At 40.8% G+C, this 24,892-nt stretch overlaps 1 protein-coding gene across 2 annotated transcripts; it reads right to left on the bottom strand.

Annotated features, from left to right (window-relative positions):
- Positions 1–1,848: 1,848 nt before the first annotated feature.
- nfe2l2a (nfe2 like bZIP transcription factor 2a) lies at positions 1,849–23,824 on the bottom strand. Of its 2 annotated transcripts, none has more exons than XM_039647189.2 (5): positions 23,632–23,824; positions 14,967–15,224; positions 10,991–11,086; positions 10,738–10,893; positions 1,849–3,737 (listed from the first exon to the last, which is right to left on the bottom strand). In XM_039647189.2, the coding sequence occupies exons 1-5, from the start codon at positions 23,671–23,673 to the stop codon at positions 2,523–2,525; spliced, it is 1,767 nt and encodes a 588-aa protein (XP_039503123.1). In that variant the 5' UTR covers positions 23,674–23,824; the 3' UTR covers positions 1,849–2,522. The 2 variants fall into 2 exon arrangements, with proteins under 2 accessions (XP_039503123.1, XP_039503122.1); XM_039647188.2 differs by having other exon boundaries at positions 1,849–3,740; positions 23,632–23,821.
- Positions 23,825–24,892: the final 1,068 nt, after the last annotated feature.

Genomic DNA, 24,892 nt, shown 5'->3' with positions numbered 1-24,892 from the left:
ATGTGACAGTTCTCATTGCCAAAATTCTGAATACTGTAGTGTGAAATAAAATGGCAAATATCTATTTACATTTCTTGTTGTGTTGCCATTATCTTAAGCTGATTTGTTTTGTACTATTTAGTAGTACAAGAGTACTAAACATTAAGGTGCGGCCACATTTCAGCTGTTCAGTGAGTTTTCGTGGGCGAAATCCAGTAATGTCAGTAGCAATCCACAGCAACGGGAGTATTTGATGACGCACGTGGATTCACTCTGATGGCCAGTTCGAAAGTGACATACACTATTAATAATAGACTCAGGACACTTTTTGCCCACAAAATGTCTGCAAATGTCAATGGTATAGCGATTCATGACTGCAGAAATTCACCATACCAGGGTAAATGTGACCGCTGTGGTGTAAATCGAATTAATCATTAAGAAATGTCGTTTGAGTTTGAGGTGAAATGTGACCCGACTTGTTTTAATGAGATTCATTCACTGATGTGCAAGCGAGGACGTTTTGCTGAACATTCATTTCCTAGACTGGAACTTCCATGAACTCTAGTATTTTACCAGTTACTATTAATATGCACTGCCACTGGATGCTTCTAACATGACACTATACTGTAGTATTTTTTTATGTGTGGGGATGTTTTGTAATTTAGGGTAAATCCATATTTATTTATTCACACAATATTTTCCTAAGAAGTTTTCTAGTTATAAAACATCACTCATGATGTCGTAATGAATATATGATTGCATTGCCAAATGTTGACTGTTTAATAAAACCATTTGAAACGCCCTGAGAATGTTTAATTTTCTGTTGTTTGTGTGTGAGCGCAGCGCTTTTTCTTCCCACACAATGCTTATCTGTCTGCAAAACCTGACATGGGGACTTTGTTCCCCTGACCCTGAATTAAGGTCATGACCATGGGTAAATGTTTAAGATGCAGTTGCCTTAGATAAGTCACTCTGATGGCTTTGAACTGAACAATTAATATGCAACCAGATTTTAAAACTCGATCATATTGGGCTCTTGTTTATGAGAGAACACGTGCTCGTTTAATGCGGTCATAAGGACAAAGGCATTGAATTTATGATTTATTGCCTTTTTATCATGCATTAAGCTCTAGATAGTGAAAAGATCCGACATCGTGACGTAAAAACGGGTCTTTGAACGGGTTGACCCTGTTTGTGTGGCGTGACTTGTTGAAAATGGAGAATCGCTGTTGTGTGAAAGAGAGGGCTTGGTGTGTTCAAAGGTGGTGTGTGTGTGTGAGAAAGTGCAAACAACTGCTCTTTACTAGTGCTCTTCGTCCAGCGTGGTCTATCATGGGACGCTGCCAAACAGTCCAGATCTGTTGCATAACAACTGGGAGGCTGTTTGGTTGGGGGAAATGGACAAATATGGCCTTTTCTCCCTTCAAAGGCTTCTGGATTTGTTAAATCTCAAGTATTGTGGGAGATGTTGAGAGCGTGTAGGGTTTTACAGTGTTGGTAGTGAGCCAAAATGAAGAGTTTCCAAGAAAACGAACAATTTGAGCTCTAAACCTTCTGGTGGATTATGATTTAATGGCGGATAATATAAAGCTAATGTCACTGCATCTGATAATACCAGTATCTGCAAACAAAAGCCATTTTCACTCTTCACCTTTATTTCATCATGATCCAAAGTGTTTTCCGTCTTCATTTTGAACAGTATTTCTTGACATACTGTGCCATTGTTGTCTAAAATACATCACCTCTTTTGAAACACTTGTACGTGATGACTTAATCGATGTTGACTCTACTTCCTTATTCATTACTGTTAATATCCACTTCCTTGACCGTCATCAAACCAACTTCCATTCAAGACCACATTAGACTTCACTGGTTTAAATATTTATTTAATATAAAGCCATAAAGTCAAGAGATAAAATAGCAATAGAATAGTAAATTAGGATATAAAAACTGACTTCAAATTATCATAACCATTTTTAGCATACTAAAACGAGATCTATTTATGTACAATACATTTGTTCCTATCTCAATAGCAAATAAAGTATAAATGTATTTACAAACCATATCGGTAAAAGAATCTCAGAGAAAATATAAAGAAGTATAAAATCCAACAGAGATTAAGAATATTAGGAAAGTAGAATACGCAAAACGTATATAATAGTTCTGCCATTTCAACGGTTGATGTATAAGCAAAATACGCTCCTATTTAGTTGTTTCCTTTGCGTAAAGCTTACACCGTGTCCTAACCAGTTGCGTGACAAGTCTCTGGAGGTGTTCGACACTTAAACTGAACCAAAAATCCGAGCACAGTTGACGTTTAATGTTTTTGGACCAATCAGATTCCACTGTGGGCGGAGCTACCCACCAATTGAAGCCAATTGATTGACAGACTGTCCTGAGGCTGGTTAGCCAAACACACTAACATGGAAGGGCCTTTTCCGCTTTATTGCGTCATGCCTGGTCAGGACACAGTGTTGGCAAGAGAAAAGCAGTACCAAAAAACAGAAGCAAGTGTGGAAGGAGAGAGAAGAGGAAAAACAGGGCTAGTTGTTCTTAACGAGAGTCTTTTTAAGGCGAGGAACGAGGAAAACGGTGCCGTCCGCGGTGTGCTGAAGGGAGTATTCGTTGGGCGAGAAAGGCTTGCCCTGCTCGTCTCGAAGCATCCCGAAGACCTCTTGGTACAGGGTACTCAACTGCTGCTTCATCTCTCTCAGACTGGTGCTACGCTCGCTCTTCTCCTTCTTCAATCGCTCCTTCTCCTCCTTCAGCGAGTCCAGCTCGGACTCCAGACCCACGATGTTATCCATCTTCCGCTTGCGGCAGTTTTGCGCGGCGACCTTGTTCTTGCCCCGGCGCCGGATGTCTCGGATGAGGGCGAGCTGGGCCTCGTTGAGCTGGTGCTTGGACATCATCTCGTTGAAGTCGTCCACGGGCAGATTGATGATCATGTCCACGGTCAAGGGGATCTGCAAGGCTTTCGCTCTCTGCTCGTCACGGGAGAGCCGGGCCTCGGAGCGTTTCTTCTGCTTGTCTTTGGTGAAGGGAGGTTTGGAAAAGCCACTGGCCTCCACCGGCTCCGTCTTTGGGTTCTTTGCCTTTATCTCCCGTTGCTCCGCGGCGGATTTCTCCGAGAGAGACGCCTGAGCTTCGTCAGTAAGGTAAACCAGCGGGAATATCTCGGTATAATCGGACTCCATGCTTCCCGGACTCCCGTCCATCTCTTCAGAGTCGGAATCACTGAAACCGAAGGATTCATCTCCGTTTAAGGACTTCCCCGGGGAGCTCGTGTGAGGACTGGAGTCCAACGACAAGCCAGAATCCGAATCTGCGAATTCCACCATTGGTTCTGGTTTTTCTGAGCTGAAGTTCCCCGGTGAAAAGCTTTGCAGATCCATTGGATTTACAGGAGGATCGTTGGAAATCTCGGCCAGTTGGTGGACCATATGTCCTCCGTCGCACGTGAGAGGGTTCACTTTTGCCTCCATCTCAGGATAAAACAGCTCATTAAACTCTTCAGGCCCGAACTCGGCTCCCACATCCGGGACGTTCAGACTCATCTGGCTGAGGTTGGGCGACACCATATTGCTGAAGGATCCGTCATAGGTGTTGATGTATTCAGGGGGACACACCTCGGTCTGGGCGGACGGGAGATGGTCCATCCCGGGCAGATATTGGCTGTAGCTTGGGTTCTGTGTTTCTCCGGAGGGTTTTAAAAAGCCATCCATATTTAATGTCTCCTGCATCTGCATGTTGAGACACTGCTGAAAATACAAAAGAGAAGCATATCAACACCGGAATAGTAAAACTTCTTACAATAGAAGTTTTGGATTGTTACATTTGCGCAAAACTTGAGTGTTTCTACACTCGATCCGCTAGGTAATGTTGTAGCTTGATGCTTCACTCTAGAATTCAGTGGATTGGGGAATGTTGATGCGAGTCATATGAAAGGTCAGTGCCCGGTTGCATAAAGCACCTTAAGTATAATTTTCCCTTAAAGAGTAACTAAACACTAAACCAACTTTTTTTTAGTTAATGATCTGTAAGAATGGATCTTTATTATTACCAGTCATTGATTCGATTAACTTTTTTGACATTTGTGTATAAAGTGTTCTATTTCTACAATATATAGTGTAAAAACGTCTGAGTGCTGCCCTCTTCAGGTTGAACGGTGGCTACTGCAGTTGAATTTTCCTATTGGATGTTCCGCACTTCGTGACGTACGCAGGTTTCAGCTCACCATGCTTTTGGTACGAGCTACGCCCCTGGCAGTATAAAAACCATATTGTGTCGTCAAAACCACTGTAGCGAGTCAGGAATTGGAATTGTGAGTATTGAAAACGATCAGGATAGGGTGTTTTAGCATCTATTTTGTCCCCTCTATCTCCGCTGGGGTCAGCCCACTTTTTCAGCATTTTCAAATATTACCAGTGGGTGGAGTCAGGCTCTGACCAGGGGTTTAGTTACCCTTTAAGTCGCCCTTATGTTTCCCTTAACCTAAAGGCCAATTTATACTTCTGCGTCGAGGGTACCTGCATTCAGGTCTTGGTTGCTCTGCAGTACTGCTCCGAAACGCTAGTTGGCGGCGGAGGGTTTTAATGTTCCACTGTGTTTAGATTCCTCGCGGCTAGGTTACTACAAGCAATGGCAACTGAAAGAGAGCGGATCATGTTGGAGTTGGAGCTTATTGAGGTGGAAAAACGGTTAATTTTAGTGAAATTACTAAAACTAAAAGGCAGAAACGAGAGAAGACGTCGGAGGAGATGGTACGTGCGCAAATGCGTAGGAGGAAATGCGATGCTACCAAGCCGACCAATCACAGATCTTGCGGTCCGCGTCGTCGTAACGTGTAGTTTCATTTTTGAGGAGGTGCGCGTCAGGCTACGGCATGTTATGGTACGAGTCTGTGCGTATGCTACGCCGTACCTACTGCGCGCACCCTACGCAGAAGTATAAATTGGCCTTAAGGGTGTGGCAGAAAAAAAACCTTATCTGTGACGGTTACTTAAAGGTTTCTTTACGACAAACGAAACGACAAACACTTTGATTTTCCTTTAAATGCTGTTTTTTCACTTAAGTAATCCCTTAAAAAGTGTTAAGTGTTGCATAAAACCCCTTAACGGTCATTTCCCTAAGTATAATTTAAGGTTTGGAAATCGTAACCTTAAGAGTAACACGGACAAAAATAAGACGAAATGGCTGAATTTATGGAACCAGCTGAAGATCATTATGTGCCAAGAAGGATTTTTTTATGGATAGGCAGAACTCTTTGGACCATTTTAGCGATGAAAAATTGTTGCAAGAATACCGTTTTGATCGACGCGCATTCGTGCAATATTTGACATGGCTAACTCACTAGATGGCGACCTTGACCATGTCACGCACCACAACCTCTTTACCTGCGGTGTTACAACTGCTTATCACTGCGTTTTTTGCAATTGGGAGTTTTCAGACGATAGTGGGAGATGTTTTCCACGTGCAGCAGAGGGGTTCACCTGGTTGCGGGGGCTCTTTCCCGTCTGTAACAAGGTTCAGGGAAGAAGGAGGCAGGAACCGGATAATAATAATAAAATAAAACTTTATTTAAATAAAATAAACAAACAAAATACCTGCCAGCAGCCCCTCACGGACGACTGCTGGCTACCGAAAATAAAATATAAAATACCGGCCAGCAGCCCCTCACGGACGACTGCTGGCTTACCAAATAAAATATAAAATACAAACAAAAGCAGGCCTGTTCCTCTCTCCATCATCCACTCCGTCGCTCCCCCTTTATGGCTCCGCTCCTTCGTGAGAGATGCGAGACCGGTGTGCTTCGCAGGTGCTGCTCATTAGCAATCGCAACACCGGCCTCGCGACTTTCTCTCACGTCCCTCGGCCGTCCTGCTCACCACATACCCCCATCACCCCTCACAGGCCGGGGGGTACACCCGAGACTGTGCCTACTTCCCCCCCGGCGGCGGCGATCCCTGGGGGGGTATGGATCGACGAGCCGAGGGAAACGGAGACGGAAGCCTGAGGAGCGACGGACACGAGAGAGGGGAGAGAGGAAAAAAAAAAAATAGTCCGGCTCCCACAACGCGCTGCCATCTTGTCCCTCACCAGCTGGGCGATCTCCTCCGCGGTGCCCGGCGGCGACGCTGGATGGCCCTCGGTGAACGCCTCGACGCTCCCCCGCCCCCGGTGGACGGCGACGGCTCCTCGGGTGCCTTGGGCAGACGGCAGGAGTCCCCCGCTCCCTGCTCCTCCCCTTCACTGGCGGATGGCAGCAGGCTCCGGCCCACGGCGAGCGGCGGTGACTCCTCCTCTCCCTCCCGGAAGGCAGCCGCCCCTCCATTCCCAGGCGGTCGGCGGCGAGCTCGGGCGTCCCACCGGCAACTCACCCCAGCGCCCCACCTCGAGCGTCCATGGCCGCGAGTCCCCCGCTCCCTGCTCCTCCCCATCTGCGGCGGACGGCAGCAGGCTCCGGCCCACGGCGAGCGGCGGCGACTCGCGCACCATGCTCGATGGCACCGCGGATTCCCCACAGCGGCGAGGACCCTCGGACGGCGCGTTCCTCCCTCTTCCCGGGTTTCGGCACCAATGTAACAAGGTTCAGGGAAGAAGGAGGCAGGAACCGGATAATAATAATAAAATAAAACTTTATTTAAATAAAATAAACAAACAAAATACCTGCCAGCAGCCCCTCACGGACGACTGCTGGCTTACCAAATAAAATATAAAATACAAACAAAAGCAGGCCTGTTCCTCTCTCCATCATCCACTCCGTCGCTCCCCCTTTATGGCTCCGCTCCTTCGTGAGAGATGCGAGACCGGTGTGCTTCGCAGGTGCTGCTCATTAGCAATCGCAACACCGGCCTCGCGACTTTCTCTCACGTCCCTCGGCCGTCCTGCTCACCACACCGTCATTTAAACGTTTCCATTCCGTAGTTTGCTTTTCCATATTCGTCAAGAAGAATATATTTCTACTCCTCATCTCCATTTAGGTTTCTTTTTTTGTTTTCTTTATCCATTTGGAATATCCTAGCCTACTTTATTTGATGAAACCGCGAAATTGCTAGTGTTAGTGTTTTGCCTATCTATGGCAACAACAGACTTTTATAACGTGAATCCAGGATTGCTGTCGTCAAACACTTATGTTTCCCTTAACTAAGAGAACCGTTTTAAGAGATTATATGCAACACCCAGTCCCTCCAGGATTTCACGATTTTTTTGTGTGATTTTTGCGATCAAAATGACTGATTTTGTGGTGGTAATTTCCAAATATTTGTGAAAAAATTCGCGATTTATATATAACATTTACCATTATAGTATTCAGTCCTTCCAGAAAAACGAGTTTTTTTGTGATTGTTGCTGGCAAAAATTGATTGATTATGTCGCCCGTTTTCTTTAAAAATGCGATGGAATATGCGGGATATTTATGCAATTTTATGGGATGAAATTGCAGGAATTTGCAAAAATTGAGGGAACTTGCAAAAATTGCGGTTTGATGAAAAAGAGAAAAAAAGTGATTCCCCCAACATCCTGTTCTCACTAGGCTAATGTAAGAGTCATTTCTTATTACTTCCTTTGATAAGCAAGCATACTACATCATGGAAAGTGCTGGGAATATTTAATTTCTCATCTTGTTTTATTTCAGACTGTAAGAGTGTAAATAAGGTGTGGCCCCTTTAAGAGCTGCGCGCTCCTGTTGAACTCTCTGCAGTGTTATATGTGCGCCTCGAACACCCCATGTGTGCGGGTAATTTCTGTTTGATGCTACTTCTTTTATCTTATGTTGTTTATTAAGTAACGATGTGACGGTAGAACGTGTGACAGACAGTTATACGAGTTCGATTTGTGATGTCAATCGCCTCCGTGAGTCTGTCTGGCGTCGCGTAATTGCGTCACTTCATAACGTCCCCATGGAAACAGGGGGAAATGGCTGCTCTTGTGTGAAGCAAACGCAACATTTTTCAACTTTCTGCTAAGATACATGGGACTTTTTTTGCAACGGAAATGCGAGGATTATGAAATCATGCAAACCCCGCATATTTTGCACGGAAATCTGCAATTTATGAGGCGAAAGTGCGGCGTATTTGAAAAAATGCGGGCCCCGCATAAATATGCGGACTTTGGCTGATTTTGCATTGAATTCAGCGATCGCATAATCGCGTTTTTCTTTAGGGACTGAACACCCTTAATTAAGTTATTCGCTTAGGTAAGGGGAAATCGCTCCATAAGGATCATTCTTAAGGGAAAAACTTAAGGTGCTTTATGCAACCGGGCACTTAACTTTAAACTAGGGCTGCCCCCTAATAGTCGACTAGAAAGATGAGACGAGAAAGAGGCTTGGGCAACTAAGGTTTTATTTGTCGCAAAAAAAAAAACAGATCGTTAACGGCAGGAAATCCAAACATTCGCTGATCATTCTTCGACCTCAAATATGGCTTATCACTTTAAACATGTAAGTAGTAGCAACTTTACAAGTCTGCATGCTCTAATGCTAACCTTGATAAATGTGCGCTATTATTACGCGCATAGGTGTTAGTGTGGAGAGCCGCTTATGCATGACATACTGGCGCCGGCGCGATCACTTGCATTTAACTCTGTAATTTTTGGTCATACTGATAAGAATAATGCAAACAGTAACGGGTCTACTTTGTTTTGTTTTTTTAAACTCGTAACGTTGCGACAGAATTAAGACATCATCGATGACAGATAACTTTAGCACGTCACATAAATGAAGCGAAACTCAGCGTATACTTTCCTCACAGACATGAGAAATATATCCATAGAAAGCTTGAAATTTTTTAACGTTTAAATGAACGTTTGTACGTAAATGACGACTAAGTATTGTTGACTTGATCTCTGCACAGAAAACATTACCAATAAATGGTTCAAATGTTTAGAGTCTCCTGTATTTTTCATGACACATTCATAATCATTACGTTTGCCTTTGCGCTGTGGCTGATTAGACTATACAGGTGCATTATTATGATTTATGGCTTATTAATATTAACGCCGGCTAATGTCTTAAATGATCGACTACTAGTCGACTAGAAAAACCTTTAGTCGAGGGCAGAAGTATATATCCCGAGCTGCCTGTCAAACCGCAGCATGAGCTCAGAGGGTTATTTGGTTGTTGCTCAGCGACAGGGTTTAATTGCCTTTCTAAACCACAGGTGGTGTAAACCAGATTACACAAAGAAGTACCTCACAGCCTCTCAGACTGAAAATTATGTTGAAGGGATAGTTCACCCAGACATGAAATATCTGTCATCCTTTACTCGCCCTCATTTTGTTCCTATAAAGGCTTTCATTCATCTCCGAAAACCTAAAACCAACATATTTTTTTAATGAAACATGAGATTTTTGTCCCTCCAAAATGGGCTTCAAAAAGTCCATAAAGACATTGTAAAAGTGTGAGCACGGTTGAAATAATGTTTATGTGCTCTGTGTGTCTGCATTGATCAATGTTTATATGTGAATAATGTCTTTGTGAACTTTTTGAAGTGTCAAATATTTGGTGAAATGGACTTTTAATGGAGGGACATATCTCAGGATTCATTAAATATATCTTTATTTGCATTCTGAAGATGAACCAAAGTCTTATGGGTTTAGAATGATATAAGGGTGAATAAATAATGACAAAATTTTAATTTTGGAGTGAATCATCCCATTAAAATTGCACATTAAGGTTTTTATGTAAGATATTAAAGGAGTAGTTCACTTTAAAAAAAAAAAAAACTTTTGCTGATAGTTTACTCACCCCCATGTCATCCAAGATGTCCATGTCTTTCTTTCTTCAGTCGAAAAGAAATTAAGGTTTTTGGTGAAAACATTTCAGGATTTTCTCCATATAATAGACTTCAATGGGAACCAAACGGTTCAAGGTCCATAAGACCGTTTCAGTGCAAACTGCAAACTGTTCAAAGGGCTTTAAACGATTCCAGTTGATGAATAAGGGTCTTATCAAGCGAAACGATCGCTCATTTAATAAGTAAATAAAATTTTTTAAGTTTTATAAGCTCAAATGCTCGCCTTGCTCTGTTCTGTGATGCACGTTCGACTTCAATGGGGTCCAAACGGTTCAAGGTCCAAATGAGAGTTTCAGTGCAAACTACAAACTGTTCAAAGGGCTTTAAACGATTCCAGATGATGAATAAGGGTCTTATCAAGCGAAACGATCGCTCATTTAAAAAATAAATGACAAAGTTTAAGTTTTATAAGCTCAAATGCTCACCTTGCTCTGTTCTGTGATGCACGTTCGTGACTTTCCTGTTCGAACTCGTTCATCATAATGAACAAATCTTTTTCCAAATCATTTGGTTCATTCAACGGACAAAATGAACGAATTGACTCGGGGGAAAAGATTCGTTCATTTTGATAAACCAGTTCGAACAGGAGCCCTTTGAACAGTTTGTAGTTTGCACCGAAACTCTCATTTGGACCCCATTGAAGTCCATTATATGGAGAAAAATCCTGGAACGTTTTCATCAAAAACCTTGATTTCTTTCCGACTGAAGAAAGAAAGACATCTTGGATGATATCGGGGTGAGTAAATTATCAGCAAAAGTTTTTTAAAAAGTGAACTACTCCTTTAAAAAGTGTTTATAGAGCTGGTTGCATCTTATCTGACCAGGGTAACACCAAAAACAATTATAAATTTGCTTGGACGATTAATATACCTCGCCTTTTGGCCGGTATGTTTATTTGACACTGGAACATAATACTTTAAACAATTGTCCTTTTGTTCGCTGGGTGTTAGTGAGGCCATACCTGCAACTCTGGGAGTGAGAGCAACTCCATCCAGGCTTGATCCAGAGAGCCTGGAAGCAAAGGATTCTGGGTAAAGACTGGGCTGTTTGTGGGCATCATGAGATCTGTGGATGGTGGGACCGAGGCATCCAGGCAAGGTGGAGCTGGCTGCAAAGACTATAGAGAGACACAATTAGACTGAAGTGCAGTGACATGTATAGGTGTTGTGTTGCCGTGAGGTGTTATATGGGCGATATATATATCCCGTAATTACCTCAGCTGGCTCATCTAGCGGAAAAGTCTCAGCCAGAAGCTGCATGCACTCATCGAATGACAGGGCATCACCTTCGTGTCCTGCGAAAGCCCCATTCTGCAGGTACACAGTCAAATAAACAAACGTTTAGTGACGATTATTAACAAAACATCTATTATCTCTGGTTACTGGTAGAGTGGATTGTGTAGATGTTGGGTGTGATTCCCGGGAAATTGAATTATGTGAGCTCTGGATGTTTTTACTTTAATTATGATTTTCTTTTTAATTGAATGGGATGCCTACAACATGTTATTTTCCTGGATATCTTGCTTTGTCATTGGTAATGTTGCTGTTGGGTTCGGAATCACTCTTGAAAACAAAACTGAAATGTAAAACAATGTACCCAGAGTTAATGCTGAAACAAAACACTTCGTCAGTGGCACATGACCATGAATACACAATAATAAAGTTGAATAAAAATAACACCTGTCCAGCAGTTGAGTCACATTTCTTTTATTTAATAGTTTAACACAATCAATGACAAAAAGATACAAAAGATCATTCTTAAAAAAGTAAAAGTGGGACGCAAAATGACAAGCATTACATCCTTTAACAAATATAATACATTTCACTAAGTGATCCAACGGTTCAGGTTATAAAAATCTGGCTTACGTTACGTCAGACTACTGCCTCTTTTCCTCGGGGCTCTCGGACATCTGAAAAATAATTCAGTTGTCATACATAGTCACATTCAGAAATGTTAATTCTGTTTATTTAATCGATCTATTCTCGACCTTAAACTTTTTTAATATCACAGCCATGTCACACAATAGATTTTTGTGATTGCATTTCAGTGGGAAAAGGCTAAAAACTGAAATGGAGATTGGTTACATCATTCATATTCCTGAATCTGTATTCAATGTGAGGGGTTACCTGATAAAGCAGGAGAGGGCCAATTATGTTATCAGGACGCTGCTTCTCATCCTCATCTGCCTCACTCCTCAAGGCAAGAACACAAGCTGAGTAATGATTGACATGCGCCGCGTCTGAAACCGGTAGGTACTACACTGGACCGTTAAAAAAGGTCGTTCTTCATGTAGTATGAATGTGTGTGGGATGGTTGTGAATGAATTTCAGATGTACTCCATCCACCATTTTGTTACTGTCATGTGACCTTCACTGTCATTCATAAATCCTCTCCAATGGCCTCATGGGATAGTAAAGTGTCCATCGAATGTGCACTGGAAGTAGTAGGTCATCCAGGGACTTTCCGCCTACTATTTTTGGAATACCATCCATTCAGACATACTACTGTACTCTCCCTGCTGAAAACCCCAGCATCAAAAGGTATGTTTTTTTTTTTTTGCATACTGGGATGAGCATGCTGGGATGCTGGTTAATGGTTTGCTGGTTCCTAACATGGGATGCTGGTTTTCTTGTTCCCAACATTGGAAACTGGTTTGCTGGTTCCCAACATGGGATGCTGTTTAATGGTTTACTGGTTCCCAAAATTAGATACTGGTTTGCTGGTCCTCAACATGGGATGCTGGTTTTCTTGTTCCCAACATTGGGTATTGGTTTGCTGGTTCCCAGCATTGGATATTGGTTTGCTGGTGCCCAACATTGGATGCTGATTTGCTGGTTCCCAACATGGGATGCTGGTTAATGGTTTGCTGGTTCCCAACATTGGATACTGGTTGCTGGTTGTCTGGTCCCCAACATGGGATACTGGTTTGCCGGTCCCCACCATGGGATGCTGGTTAATGGTTGTCTGGTTCCCAACATTGGATGCTGGTTTGCTGGTTTCCAACATTGGATACTGGTTGCTGGTTGTCTGGTCCCCAACATGGGATACTGGTTTGCCGGTCCCCACCATGGGATGCTGGTTAATGGTTTACTGGTTCCCAAAATTAGATACTGGTTTGCTGGTCCTCAACATGGGATGCTGGTTTGCTTGTTCCCAACATTGGATATTGGTTTGCTGGTTCCCAGCATTGGATATTGGTTTGCTGGTGCCCAACATTGGATGCTGATTTGCTGGTTCCCAACATGGGATGCTGGTTAATGGTTTGCTGGTTCCCAACATTGGATGCTGGTTTGCTGGTTTCCAACATTGGATACTGGTTGCTGGTTGTCTGGTCCCCAACATGGGATACTGGTTTGCCGGTCCCCACCATGGGATGCTGATTTGCTGGTTGTCTGATCCCCAATTAGGATGCTGGTTTTCTGGTCCCCAACATGAGATGCTGGTTTGCCGTTTCCCAACATGGGATGCTGGTTAATGGTTTGCTTGTTCCTAACATTGGATGCTGGTTGCTGGTTGTCTGATCCCCAACAAAGGATACTGGTTTCCTGGTTCCCAACATGGAATGCTGGTTGCTGGTTTTCTGGTCCCCAACATGAGATGCTGGTTTGTTGGGAACCAGCAAACCAGCATCTCATGTTGGGGACCAGAAAACCAGCAACCAGTATTCCATGTTGGGAACCAGGATCCCAACTACTGGCCTGGCGTGAATAATACAGCATTCTTAATAGTTTTCGCAGATCATTTTTACAACGTTGTCGTCTCTTCGAGAAAAATGCAGAGACAAAACTTTTCAGTTTTTAGTACATCGTTGTCATGTAAACGTGCCTTAAACCAGAGAGCATTTCCAAACTACAATGGGTGTTCTTCATCCCCTTTACTAGAAGGCCCAACCCCTAAACCACACCCCCAGTGGATTACAACCAATCGGGTACAGCGTTGAAAATGCCCATCATAGCTTGAAAACACCCCTAGCTTTCCACAGAGCTCAACCACAACAAATCAATAGGTGTGTTTGACTCGAAGTGGCGCTGCTCAGACAGATCGATGTATGACATTAAAGTACAGCAAGAGCGATTCAGAAGCACACAAAGCCATCTGTTCTTGAACTAACTGAGCTAACTGGTATTGAACGAACACCTAGTGCTAGTTCAATATCACGGTCACCTCCGATGTGTGCTGATCCAGCATACTTTAAACATTGAAATGTCAATCTTAACCAATAGGCTTAAACAACCCCCAAAACATCATCAGCATGTTCAATTATTATAACCTGTTTGGCTTAATTTCTTTCTTATGGTATATGTATAAAGGTTATTAAAGTCTGTCTGATGTCACCATTGTGGTGATCAGTGTTCCCTTTAGTTGGCCTTTAATCACCTAGTGTTAGTTCAATATCACTGTCACCTCCACTGTGTGCTGATCCAACATACTTTAAACATTGAAATGTCAATCTAAACCAAAAGATTGGTTTGGATCAAAACTCCACACTGTATCAATGTAACCCAAAAGTCCTAGAATTCAATGTGATCTCAAACATTTCTCATCAAATGATCTGAGCTACTGCATTACAATCATTTTATATCTATAAACTCTTACTGTTTGTCAACAGATATAAATCTCGGCCTGTTCTCACCAAGGAAAATAACGCCACAGAATGATAACATTGTTTATTATTATAACTGTCGTCTGCCACTGAGTTATTTAATGTCTTATTGGATTCTGATTGGTTGTCAATGTTTTTATCGTTCATCAGCTGGGGAAAAAACATCTAAAAGCGATCCCAACGTGTTGTTATCGTTATAATTGTGGTGTGACTTCATATTCTCGTTTATTCAAATCTATCAAAGCTATCGTCATTGGTGTGTGAACGAACCTTTGGCCGAAAATTTTTTCAAGGTTATGCAAGGAAAAATCAGCGAAACACAAATGTGCCTGTCCTCCTCAGGGAAAAGTAGGTGTTTAGTGTCCTATCCCTGTTGTTTTGGGATCGTCTGTGTTTCCATTTCGTAGAATTGCGTTTACCTCCCGAGTTCCTGTAATTATGCCATTGTGGCAGTTACCAAGCAACTAGGCAGCTGCACCCAGTAACATGAGCGAGCACATGTGTGTGTGTGTGTGAGGCCTGTGGAGCACCTACATGTGTGTGTGTTTCTATGAAAGGTCTCGCGGGAAGCGTTTGTGCGTGCGTACCTGTGTGATTTCTCCATGAGTCGTGTTGGTCTGCGCCGAAAGGCTTCGAGGCACGAACTCTCCGGTCTCCTCGTCCAGCTGGAGTTGTGCGAGTAAAGCTTTCTCCTGATCCTGCAGACGCTGCTGTTGCTTCTCCTCCTCCTGCTCACGCTGCCGCCGCAGCTCCACCTCCTTCTGTCTGAAGCTGAAGTCGAACACCTCCCTGCCCGCTCCCAGGTCCACGTCCTGCCTCCACAGGATATCTATCAGATCCATGTCCTACAGAGAAGAAGAGAGACGGGATGAGATGCAGCCCACACACACACACACTCCGGACCACACCCTGCCTGTCGAGGCCGGCCCTCCTCAGATACACACACACACACACACACAATACCATCGTCAATGCAACGACAAGGCAGGATGAATAATACATGCTGCTTCTCGTTTTTCATCTCATCTCTGGGAAATACCAAATCACACACACACACACACAGTTAGTGTTACTATTAATGTTAGTGGCAGATTTAAAGGTCAGAAGAAAAATCAAAAGCAAGTCCACTGGAAAAAAATCAGTCATATTTGTGTATGTGGGAAGTTGACATGTCCTGTGTGACGTGATATATATCTAAAAATAGTTTTTTTCTAATTATTATGCATGCTCAGATTATTTGACAGACTAAATGGGATATTTATTCGTCATTTAAAATCACTGGTGAATGCAAAATGTGTTTAAAAAGACACAAAAATGTTGTTGTTTTAAACTTTTAGACATTTGTGGTCATGTTTTACAGTACATCAAACGCCATTTACCTTATATTAAACCATTTATGTAGCTCTTCTGGTTACCACACTTCGTTTTAACTGCACACCACAAACTGTAATTTAATATTTTGCGGTAAAAAGTGCATTACTAAGCTCTGGCGGCTTCGACCAATCAGCAGCGAGAATGAAACGCCACCCGCCATGTTGTTTTAACTACAGAGATCAGGGTGTTTGTCACACACACAAGGACGGAGAACAGAAAATATCGCTTGCGTCCTTGACGTGACATTGGAAGACCAGCAGAATAATAAGATAGATGTGTGTGTGTTGAGTAAGACGTATTAGGCCTGCTTTCTTCTTTCTTTTAATGTTTCTATTAAGTGCAGATGTGGTTATCATAGTTAACTAGAACTATAAACAAATATAGTATGGAATAAAATGAACTTTAACTGAAACTAAACCCTTACAAGGCAACATTTCTCTCTTAGCTTTATGTACTAAAAAACTGAAACAAAACAAGTGAATAGAAATTACATAAACTATAATTAAAAACTTATGAAAATGACAAAAACACAAAATAACTAAAACTTTTATAAACTTAAAATAACAGGAAATATACATCGATATACTGTTTTTTTTTTTTTTGAGATTATGATTTTTTATTTTCAATCAATAATCAATATACTTTTTATATTTAATACTTAAAGGAGTAATTAAAAAAACTTTTGCTGATAATTTACTCACCCCCATGTCATCCAAGATGTCCATGTCTTTCTTTCTTCAGTCGAAAAGAAATTAAGGTTTTTGATGAAAACATTCCAGGATTTTCTCCATATAATGGACTTCAATGGGGTCCAAACGGTTTAAGGTCCAAAAGACAGTTTCAGTGCAAACTGTTCAAAGGGCTTTAAACGACACCAGACGATGAATAAGGGTTTTATCAAGCGAAACGATCACTCATAAAAAAATAATAATAATTTTTTACGTTTTATAAGCTCAATTGCTCGCCTTGCTCTGTTCTATGATGCGAGTTTGTGACTCTCCTGTTCGAACTCGTTCATCAAATGAACGAATCTTTTTTCGAGTCATTTGGTTAATTCAACGAACGTAATGAACGAATTGACTCGGAAAAAAATGTGTTCATTTTGATGAACGAGTTCGAACAGGAGAGTCACAAACGCTCATCACAGAACAGAGCAAGGCGAGCATTTGAGCTTATAAAACTTAAACTTTGTTATTTATTTTTTAAATGAGCGATCGTTTCGCTTGATAAGACCCTTATTCATCGTCTGGAATCGTTTAAAGCCCTTTGAAGCTGCACTGAAACTCTCATTTGGACCTTGAACCGTTTGGACCCCATTGAAGTCCATTATATGGAGAAAATCCTGGAATGTTTTCATCAAAAACCTTAATTTCTTTTCGACTGAAGAAAGAAAGAGATGGACATCTTGGATGACATGGGGGTGAGTAAATTATCAGCAAAAGTTTTTTTTTTCCCTTTAAGTACATTTAAAAAATCAAGTACATTTACACAAGTTTTACACTACAGTGTCCGGCACTGATGGTGTATGACGAGTCATCAGTTTAGCGTTTAGCTTGTTTAAAGCTAGTATTGTTTATGACTGACTAACAGTGTTGACTGAGTCCACCATCTCTGATGCAATACTGACATTTCCAGACGGATTAAAAAAGAGTCTGTATTACAAAAATGCGGATGTGTTATACTGTAACAATTATCTAGAATTAGTGAATGCGGTGTTTCTTAATAGACAGACCAACTTTAATGACGAACCCGAGCTCAGAATCAGACATTAGACGTCACACACAACCATCATCACTGGTGATAAATCGATTTATTGACAGATTAATATCGCAATACATTTGGAGATTCATCTAAAAACCAAAACCTTCTGACAGGCTTGCCGATGTATAATGCACGTTTCCTGTTTTCAATTAAGAGTAAAATACATTTGGGATAAATATTGCTCGTTTAATTGGCCAATAAATTCATTAAAGTGTTATATTAGTTCATCCAAACGGGACAATTCTGTCATAATTCGAACCTGTAAAACTTTTCATAATCGAAACAAATAGGAATGTTTTGTAATATTCTCTCATCCTCTTTTTCCATCCGTTGAAATTCCACCGAACTAAAACTTTCAGTAGAAGTGATATGAAGCTGTTCATGTTGGTCACTTTATATAACAAACGCTTTAATTTGCATATTGATGAGGGCACATGCATCAATATTTGGATTAAACCACTGGATTCATATGGATTTCTTTTACAATCTCTTTATGAAGCATTCAAGTTTTGGTGGAGTGGAGCGACAGAAATATCATTTTAAATATCTTAATGTGTGTTTTTCGAAGATGAACAGAAATCTTCAGTTCAGAGCGATGTGATGAGTTTTAATTTTTGGGTGAACTGTCCCTTTAAATTGTCCACCAGCCGATCCGCACTCGAGCTTGGCTGCTAACTGGTACATTACTCCTGCTCAAATATTATACATCATCACATCAGACATTTATAAATGCTGGTCATTAAAATGCTTCCCAGGCTGAGTGACAAAAATATTTATGAAACCTTGGCCTCAGACTTTCTTTATTGGTAGTTGCAGGACCTCAAATGTTTATTACATCAACAGTGTGTGAGATACGAGTTACTTACTCTTTAACCTCCTCATTTATTTACAGCGGCGAAGCTTTGCATAAACGCCTGCAGTTCTGCATGTGTACGTTCGTGTTCGAGCATGTGACCAGAGAAAATCAGCTTCCGATTTGCGATCACAAGGCCCCGGGGACGGAGCAGAGGAGAAGTGTGTACTGACAGCAGAGGAACTGAGCACTTTTGAGGAAGCACTCCTCTTCTGCAATTCTGAATCAGACATCAGCATCGACAACTCAACACAGCTACACATCGAATCATTTTAAAGGAGTAGTTCACTTTTCAAAAAACTTTTGCTGATAATTTACTCACCCCCATGTCATCCAAGATGTCCATGTCTTTCTTTCTTCAGTTGAAAAGAAATTAAGGTTTTTGATGAAAACATTCCAGGATTTTTCTCCGTATAATGGACTTCAATGGGGTCCAAACGGTTCAAGGTCCAAATGAGAGTTTCAGTGCAGCTTCAAAGGGCTTTAAACGATTCCAGACGATGAATAAGGGTCTTATCAAGTGAAACGATCGCTCATTTAAAAAATAATAAAAAAAAAAGTTTAAGTTTTATAAGCTCAAATGCTCGCCTTGCTCTGTTCTGTGATGCAAGTTTGTGACTCTCCTGTTCGAACTCACTCATCAAAATGAACAAATCTTTTTTTTTGAGTCATTTTGTTCATTGAATGAACCAAATTACTCAAAAAAAGATTAGTTATAAGACCCTTATTCATCATCTGGTGTCGTTTAAAGCCCTTTGAACAGTTTGCACTGAAAGTGTCTTTTGGACCTTGAACCATTTGGACCCCATTGAAATCTATTATATGCTGGAATTAATGCTGGAATGTTTTCATCAAAATCCTTAATTTCTTTTCGACTGAAGAAAGAAAGACATGGACATCTTGGATGACATGGGGGTGAGTAAATTATCAGCAAAAGTTTTTTTTTAAGTCTTTATCCAGCACACACTCGAAAAATTGCTGGGTTGATTCAACCCAACTTTGGGTCAAATATGGACAAGCCCAGCTGTTGGATTAGATGTTTAAATTGCATTTTTAACCCAATGTTTGGTTTGGGTTTGTCCATTTTTGAGCCAAAATTGGTTTGAAACAACCCAGTATTTTTTTAGAATATACAAATTAATTCCCGATCTAGTTAAAGGGATACTTCAGGATTTAGCATTACGCTTTGTATTGGTAGAAAACCTATGTTTTCTAATTACCATGCTTTCCACCCTCATATCCCCCTGAGACGAGAGAATTATGTATTTTTTGGTCTGGAAAAAACCCTCAGTTGACACAAAAATCGTCATTTTACATCATCGGAGGATGTTTTGTCCAGAGGCTAAAGACTACAGTCAGTAGTCGGGTCTGTCCTGCATGTCCTCAACCCGCCCATAGAGGGCGATCTCACTCACAGAATGAACACATAGTGTCGGCCATCTTTATTTGGAAGCTAAGCGAGCAGGCTCTTGTTCTAGGGAGAAAGCTGAGTAGTCGGGGTTACCATCCTCTTTTTCCCAGACATGTCCGGCTGTCGATGTCCGGGATTCAGCTTTTGCTTTCTGCAGTCGCCATTCATTGTTCACATGCACAGCTTTTGTTTCAATCTAACTGAATTCATTCCGATTGGTGAATCTGAGTGTAGTGTTTACATGAACGCTAAACAAGTGATCGGTTGATGTGCGTTTTAACATTGCTAAGAAAATTTCCGCTCCTCCGTGAGAGATACAAGACCGGTGCGTCTCACAGGTGTCGCTCATCGGTAATCACGCCACCGGCCTCGCGGCCCTCACTCGTCCCGCTCGCCACAGTAAACATGATGAATGGCGACTGTAGAACGCAAAAGCCGAATCCCGAAAAGCCAAAAGGACATGATGGCCGTTCTCGAAACACATTTTCGGGCAGACTCATCCCGGAGACTCACTAGTAGTTTAGCAGAGTTGTTAAACTAATGCGCTCTGTTACCGGTAGGCGTGGCCTCCTAGGGCAGTGAAGCAAGTGCATTCTGGGAGTTGTAGTCTTTCATCCACATAAGCCAAAGACACATTTTCTGGCTTTTCTCAGTCTAGAAAGCTCCAAATACAAAAATAATTTCACATTTCTTTTACATAAATGACCCGTTTTAAATACACATCCATCTTTCCAGAGGTGAAGTATCCCTTTAAAGTATATAAAATCATGCAAATGATTCCATAATTAAGTGGATCATACACTGGCGTCAGACAGAGGCATGCAGCGACATGCCCGTCTCGCACACACACACACACACTCCCTCTCTGGATTAGTCCAGATAACAGACGGGGGTGGAGACACAGAGATGATGAAACATCCAAACCACTGATAATAAACGGGCCGCTCTCACGAGAAGACTGGACTCAACACACACACACACACACACTCCATGAAGAATCAATGAAGAATGTGTTTAGTTTGGATGTTTGGATCTCTAAAGAGCCTTTGACTTTCTGACTATATCCTGCTGTTTACAAGCGCATTACAAGAGCATATGTTATCAATCTGATGATGGCTAAAAACAAAACAGGAACGGTTGGTTCATCCAAAAGTGAAAATATTGGGGCAGCCTATTAGTATTATTACCATAATCATCATCATTATTACAATAAATTATTAGTTTCTCTTCTTCACCTTTCTTTCTCCTGTGAAACACTAAACAAGCACTAACCATACATGTGGATGGTGATTTTTTTTAAATAATATATAACAAATAATTACAAAAATTACTAATACTAACTAGAATTGAAAAGAAAACAGAAAATATGACAATAAACATTCATTTAAAAATGAACAATAAAGTATCGTATATCAATAATACTAACACTGAGGCCAAGATTTAGTGAAAAACATGAATAATATGAAGTTTGGATGACATAAAGACATTTGTCGATGAACTGCTCCTTTAAAATGCAAAAGGCTCTCGGCTTTTTTCCTGGAAAAGGTATATAGTAAATATGATCTGTTTACTGGTCGCAGTAAGTGTTTTTGACCGGATGTGTGATGAAGCTTGAACACATCACTAATAATTATGTTTTATATTAAACATATGTCGAGTATTGCGTGTATGTTTACGCGCGTGAGTATCGCAGTCGCTTATTGTCACGGATGGGATTGTATTTAGGAGGGAAAATAATATCCAAGTCACCTTCTTCACTGCATAATTAATGTGTCAAAGTGTTCAAGTAATCATTATCCAGGTTAATGGAAACGGGAAACCGGAGCTGTTATTAAAACTGCAAAGTTTCCTGATGATTTTTCAGGTCCGTCTCACTTCCTGTTCCTCTCGACGGCGGGAATGCGATATAAACCACAGCAGGAACAACAGCACCTTGTTCTCGGTTTCTTTCTTCCGCCACGATTCAGTGCCAAACCGGTTTAACAGCGTTTCAATACTCTCACTAAAGTCTCCTGCACAACCAACCACTCCGTTCTTTAGGTGGACGACACGACTTATCTTAAAGCAGGGTCGTCATCCAGGGGGGCGATACAATATTTTACAGCATCTCATAATTAAATATAAACCCCATCAAAATATTTAAATGTGTTTAATTTGGGCATCAGAACAGAGTTAATAATTGTATTAATTAAATTTTATCACATCATTAGGTGGCATATTTAAACACACGGCGCAGTGGGTCACGTGACTTTAAAGCAGACCGTTTTATGTTTGATAAAATCTCATTTAACATTAAAATATCTCAGCATGAAAGGGTAGTCCTGTTCCTGCTCAGTGTCTTGATCATTTTAACATGATCAACTGAATACAGTACTATAAATAAATAAATAAAAATCTTCTGTACATAGGATATAAGCTTATAAACAACAAGTTGCTACTGAGTGACAACTTAAAAGGATAGTTCAGCCAAAACTATGGATGTGTGTGAGTGTGTTTCATAAACGTTGTCTTTGTAATCTGAATGTTTTATTCAGTGTTTGTTCATTTTTACCGGTTTGCAAATAACTATGAGAGAAGAAAAAAAATGGCTCGAATAATGATTGATCCATTTTCTGAAGGTCAAGTGTTTGTTTATGAAAAATAATGTGTAAGAATGTTAGGCCCTGTTTTGTACACTGCAAAAATACTGTAATTTGACCTGTGAAAGACTGTAAAATGCTACAGTAAACACCTAAAGTACAAAAATAACAAATAATTCACAGTAAAAGCATTTCTCCGTGTAACAGATCACATTTTATGTTTTTTTTTTTTTTTTACTTTTATTTCTCTATAATTATTCTGCTATCAGTAAAGTTAGGGTTTATCTTCCATCTTATATTAAATGAATGTTTCTTGCTTTATTTTACTGTCATGCATTATAATGACAGTATTTCCCTATTTGATTTTCTCTTCTCCAACTGTGTTGTTATGGTGGATATAAATATATCAATATAAAAAGATCTCATGTAACCTTGATTCATATATTTTCATGCAAATCACAAAAAGAAAAACACTACTGGTCTCTTCAGCATTATGTAATGTCTGTCAAAGACAGTTTGTTGTATAAAGTGTTATCAAAGCTCCATAAAAACTTTTTTTCAGTTAAGTATAAAGAATGACAGTAGCTGTGAGAGAGATTAATGTCTTAAAGCTGCGGATCACTTCTTTTACGTCAGGACACAGGGATAAAATAAACACACGCATTCCAGATTGGGTCCGCCTGCTATTGTGCAAAGCGCCGGGGAGCGCGCATGCGCAGAACGCGCGAGCGCAGACGCGTCTGGATCACACGCACAAACATCACAGCGCGACGACGCACATCTCATGACAGAAGTTTAATCGGGTGCCAGATTCGCCTCACATCAATAGACATTCAGCACCGTGAAATGTTTTCACCAACATTTTTAATATTTATTCACTTCCTTTCGTTCGAGTTCAATGACTATGTAGAATTCTGGGTGAAAAGATTAGAAACGGGATGTGAGAAACGCCTTCTCTAACACGGACGGACTATATGTGAAAATGACGTTTCCACCTATTCCACCAGGTCATGAGTTATAGAAATGAAAAAAATAGCCTCGATTATTCTCATATTGAAACTTTGAAACACTGTTAAAAGTCGATTGTAACGCGCTGGTAACACAAATATGACAAGAGCAATAAATACATCATATAAGAGGTTCAAAGGGCAGCATGATGTAACATCATAGTGAGATTACTACTAATAATTGTAGTATTATTTTTAATACTATTAAAACAGGCGACTATCACATTGTTGTAACGCTATTAGTTATTGTAGTTAAATATTATTTACCTGTTGGCTTTGGTGCATTTTAGGCAATTCAATCTCCATCATGTCTGAGAGGATCTCTCCTCGTCCGCCGTAACTCCTGAAGTGATTTATTTGTTTGTAATCCTTCACAGCGAAATAAAATGTGGCCTGAAAATAAATACGTCCGATTGTCGATGCACTTGTGAAGGAATTGCTGCTGTCTGACTGAGGAGTTATGAAAATTCACGGAAAGCCCCAGTCATCCGCTGGCCCCGCCCATTCTCACGCTGACCAATAGGAATAAGCGCTTGCTGAGCTGCTGCGGTCTACGCCCCCTTTTACCTTTCATCTGCTGGAAACCTTCTGAATGTGAACTTAGATAAATAAATCTTTATTTTAGCTTTAACTCTATAGACTTTTCTATCTTTAAAGAAAATAATTGATAACACTTTAACATAACTAGGCTATTCTAAATAATTATTTGAAATGTACCTTAAAATTTGGGAAATATGTTCAACTATGTTGCCATTTATTTTATTTATATAAAAAAAACAATAGTCGTCACCTTTTGTAACAACCGATCCCTGCATGCGAGTTCCCTCAGGAATGTTGCAGGAACCAAAAATTGTAGGCTCTGAGAAATATATGATCTTGATGGACAGATGTACTACTTTCTCTGGGCGAACACGACGTACAAATCAAAAAACGCAATGAAAGCACATGATTTGAACACACACACCTACAAACTCCCGTGACCCGCATGTCCATCTGTCTGCCTGAGAGCGCCTCCTGCTGTTCGGCATCAAGCTTTTATATGTCAGCACACGGTGTAATTAATCTTCAACCTTTTAAACCGCACTGTAAACCATTGAGTTTATAATTACACAACTTTAAACTAAAGTTGAAATGTTGCTTGGGTTAAACAAATGGATGACGGATTTGGCTTGTGTTTAAAGATTTGAAATGATCACCTGACAAAATTACTCTTGTTAAAAGATCACAACGTGACACTTCAGTCAAACTGTCGACTGAGTGGAAAGTATATTATGTCTATAAAGTCTGTTTCATCAACTATATGGGCACTTTTGGCCCTTGAGACTTTTAAAAAGAAAACTTTCACTTGTTCATGTGATTTGCTACCAATAATAATAGTAGTAGTTATTTTTCACAACAGTAGTCATATTTTTCTGAAAGTTTTGTTTAAAACGGTTAGGCTATAGTTAAAGGCAGGGTGATTTGTTCCAGAAATGTGTTTATGTTGGTTGCAAGTCTCTTCCAGTGTTGTGCAAGTTACTTCCAAACT

The sequence above is a fragment of the Pimephales promelas genome, chromosome 7 (assembly GCF_988280905.1).
Source record: "Pimephales promelas chromosome 7, fPimPro1.hap1.1, whole genome shotgun sequence".
NCBI lineage: Eukaryota > Metazoa > Chordata > Actinopteri > Cypriniformes > Leuciscidae > Pimephales > Pimephales promelas.
Note: the sequence above shows the minus strand (reverse complement) of the source record. Positions and strands in the feature narration are given on the sequence as shown.

Bases quoted from the DNA above. Each gene is read 5' to 3' on its own strand.
- nfe2l2a (XM_039647188.2), bottom strand. From the start codon at position 23,673: ATGATGGAGATTGAATTGCCTAAAATGCACCAAAGCCAACAG. The intron at 15,225-23,631 runs GTAAATAATATT...TCTTCTCTGTAG, and splicing joins AAATGCACCAAAGCCAACAG to GACATGGATCTGATAGATAT. The intron at 10,894-10,990 runs GTAATTACGGGA...GTCTCTCTATAG, and splicing joins CGCTAGATGAGCCAGCTGAG to TCTTTGCAGCCAGCTCCACC.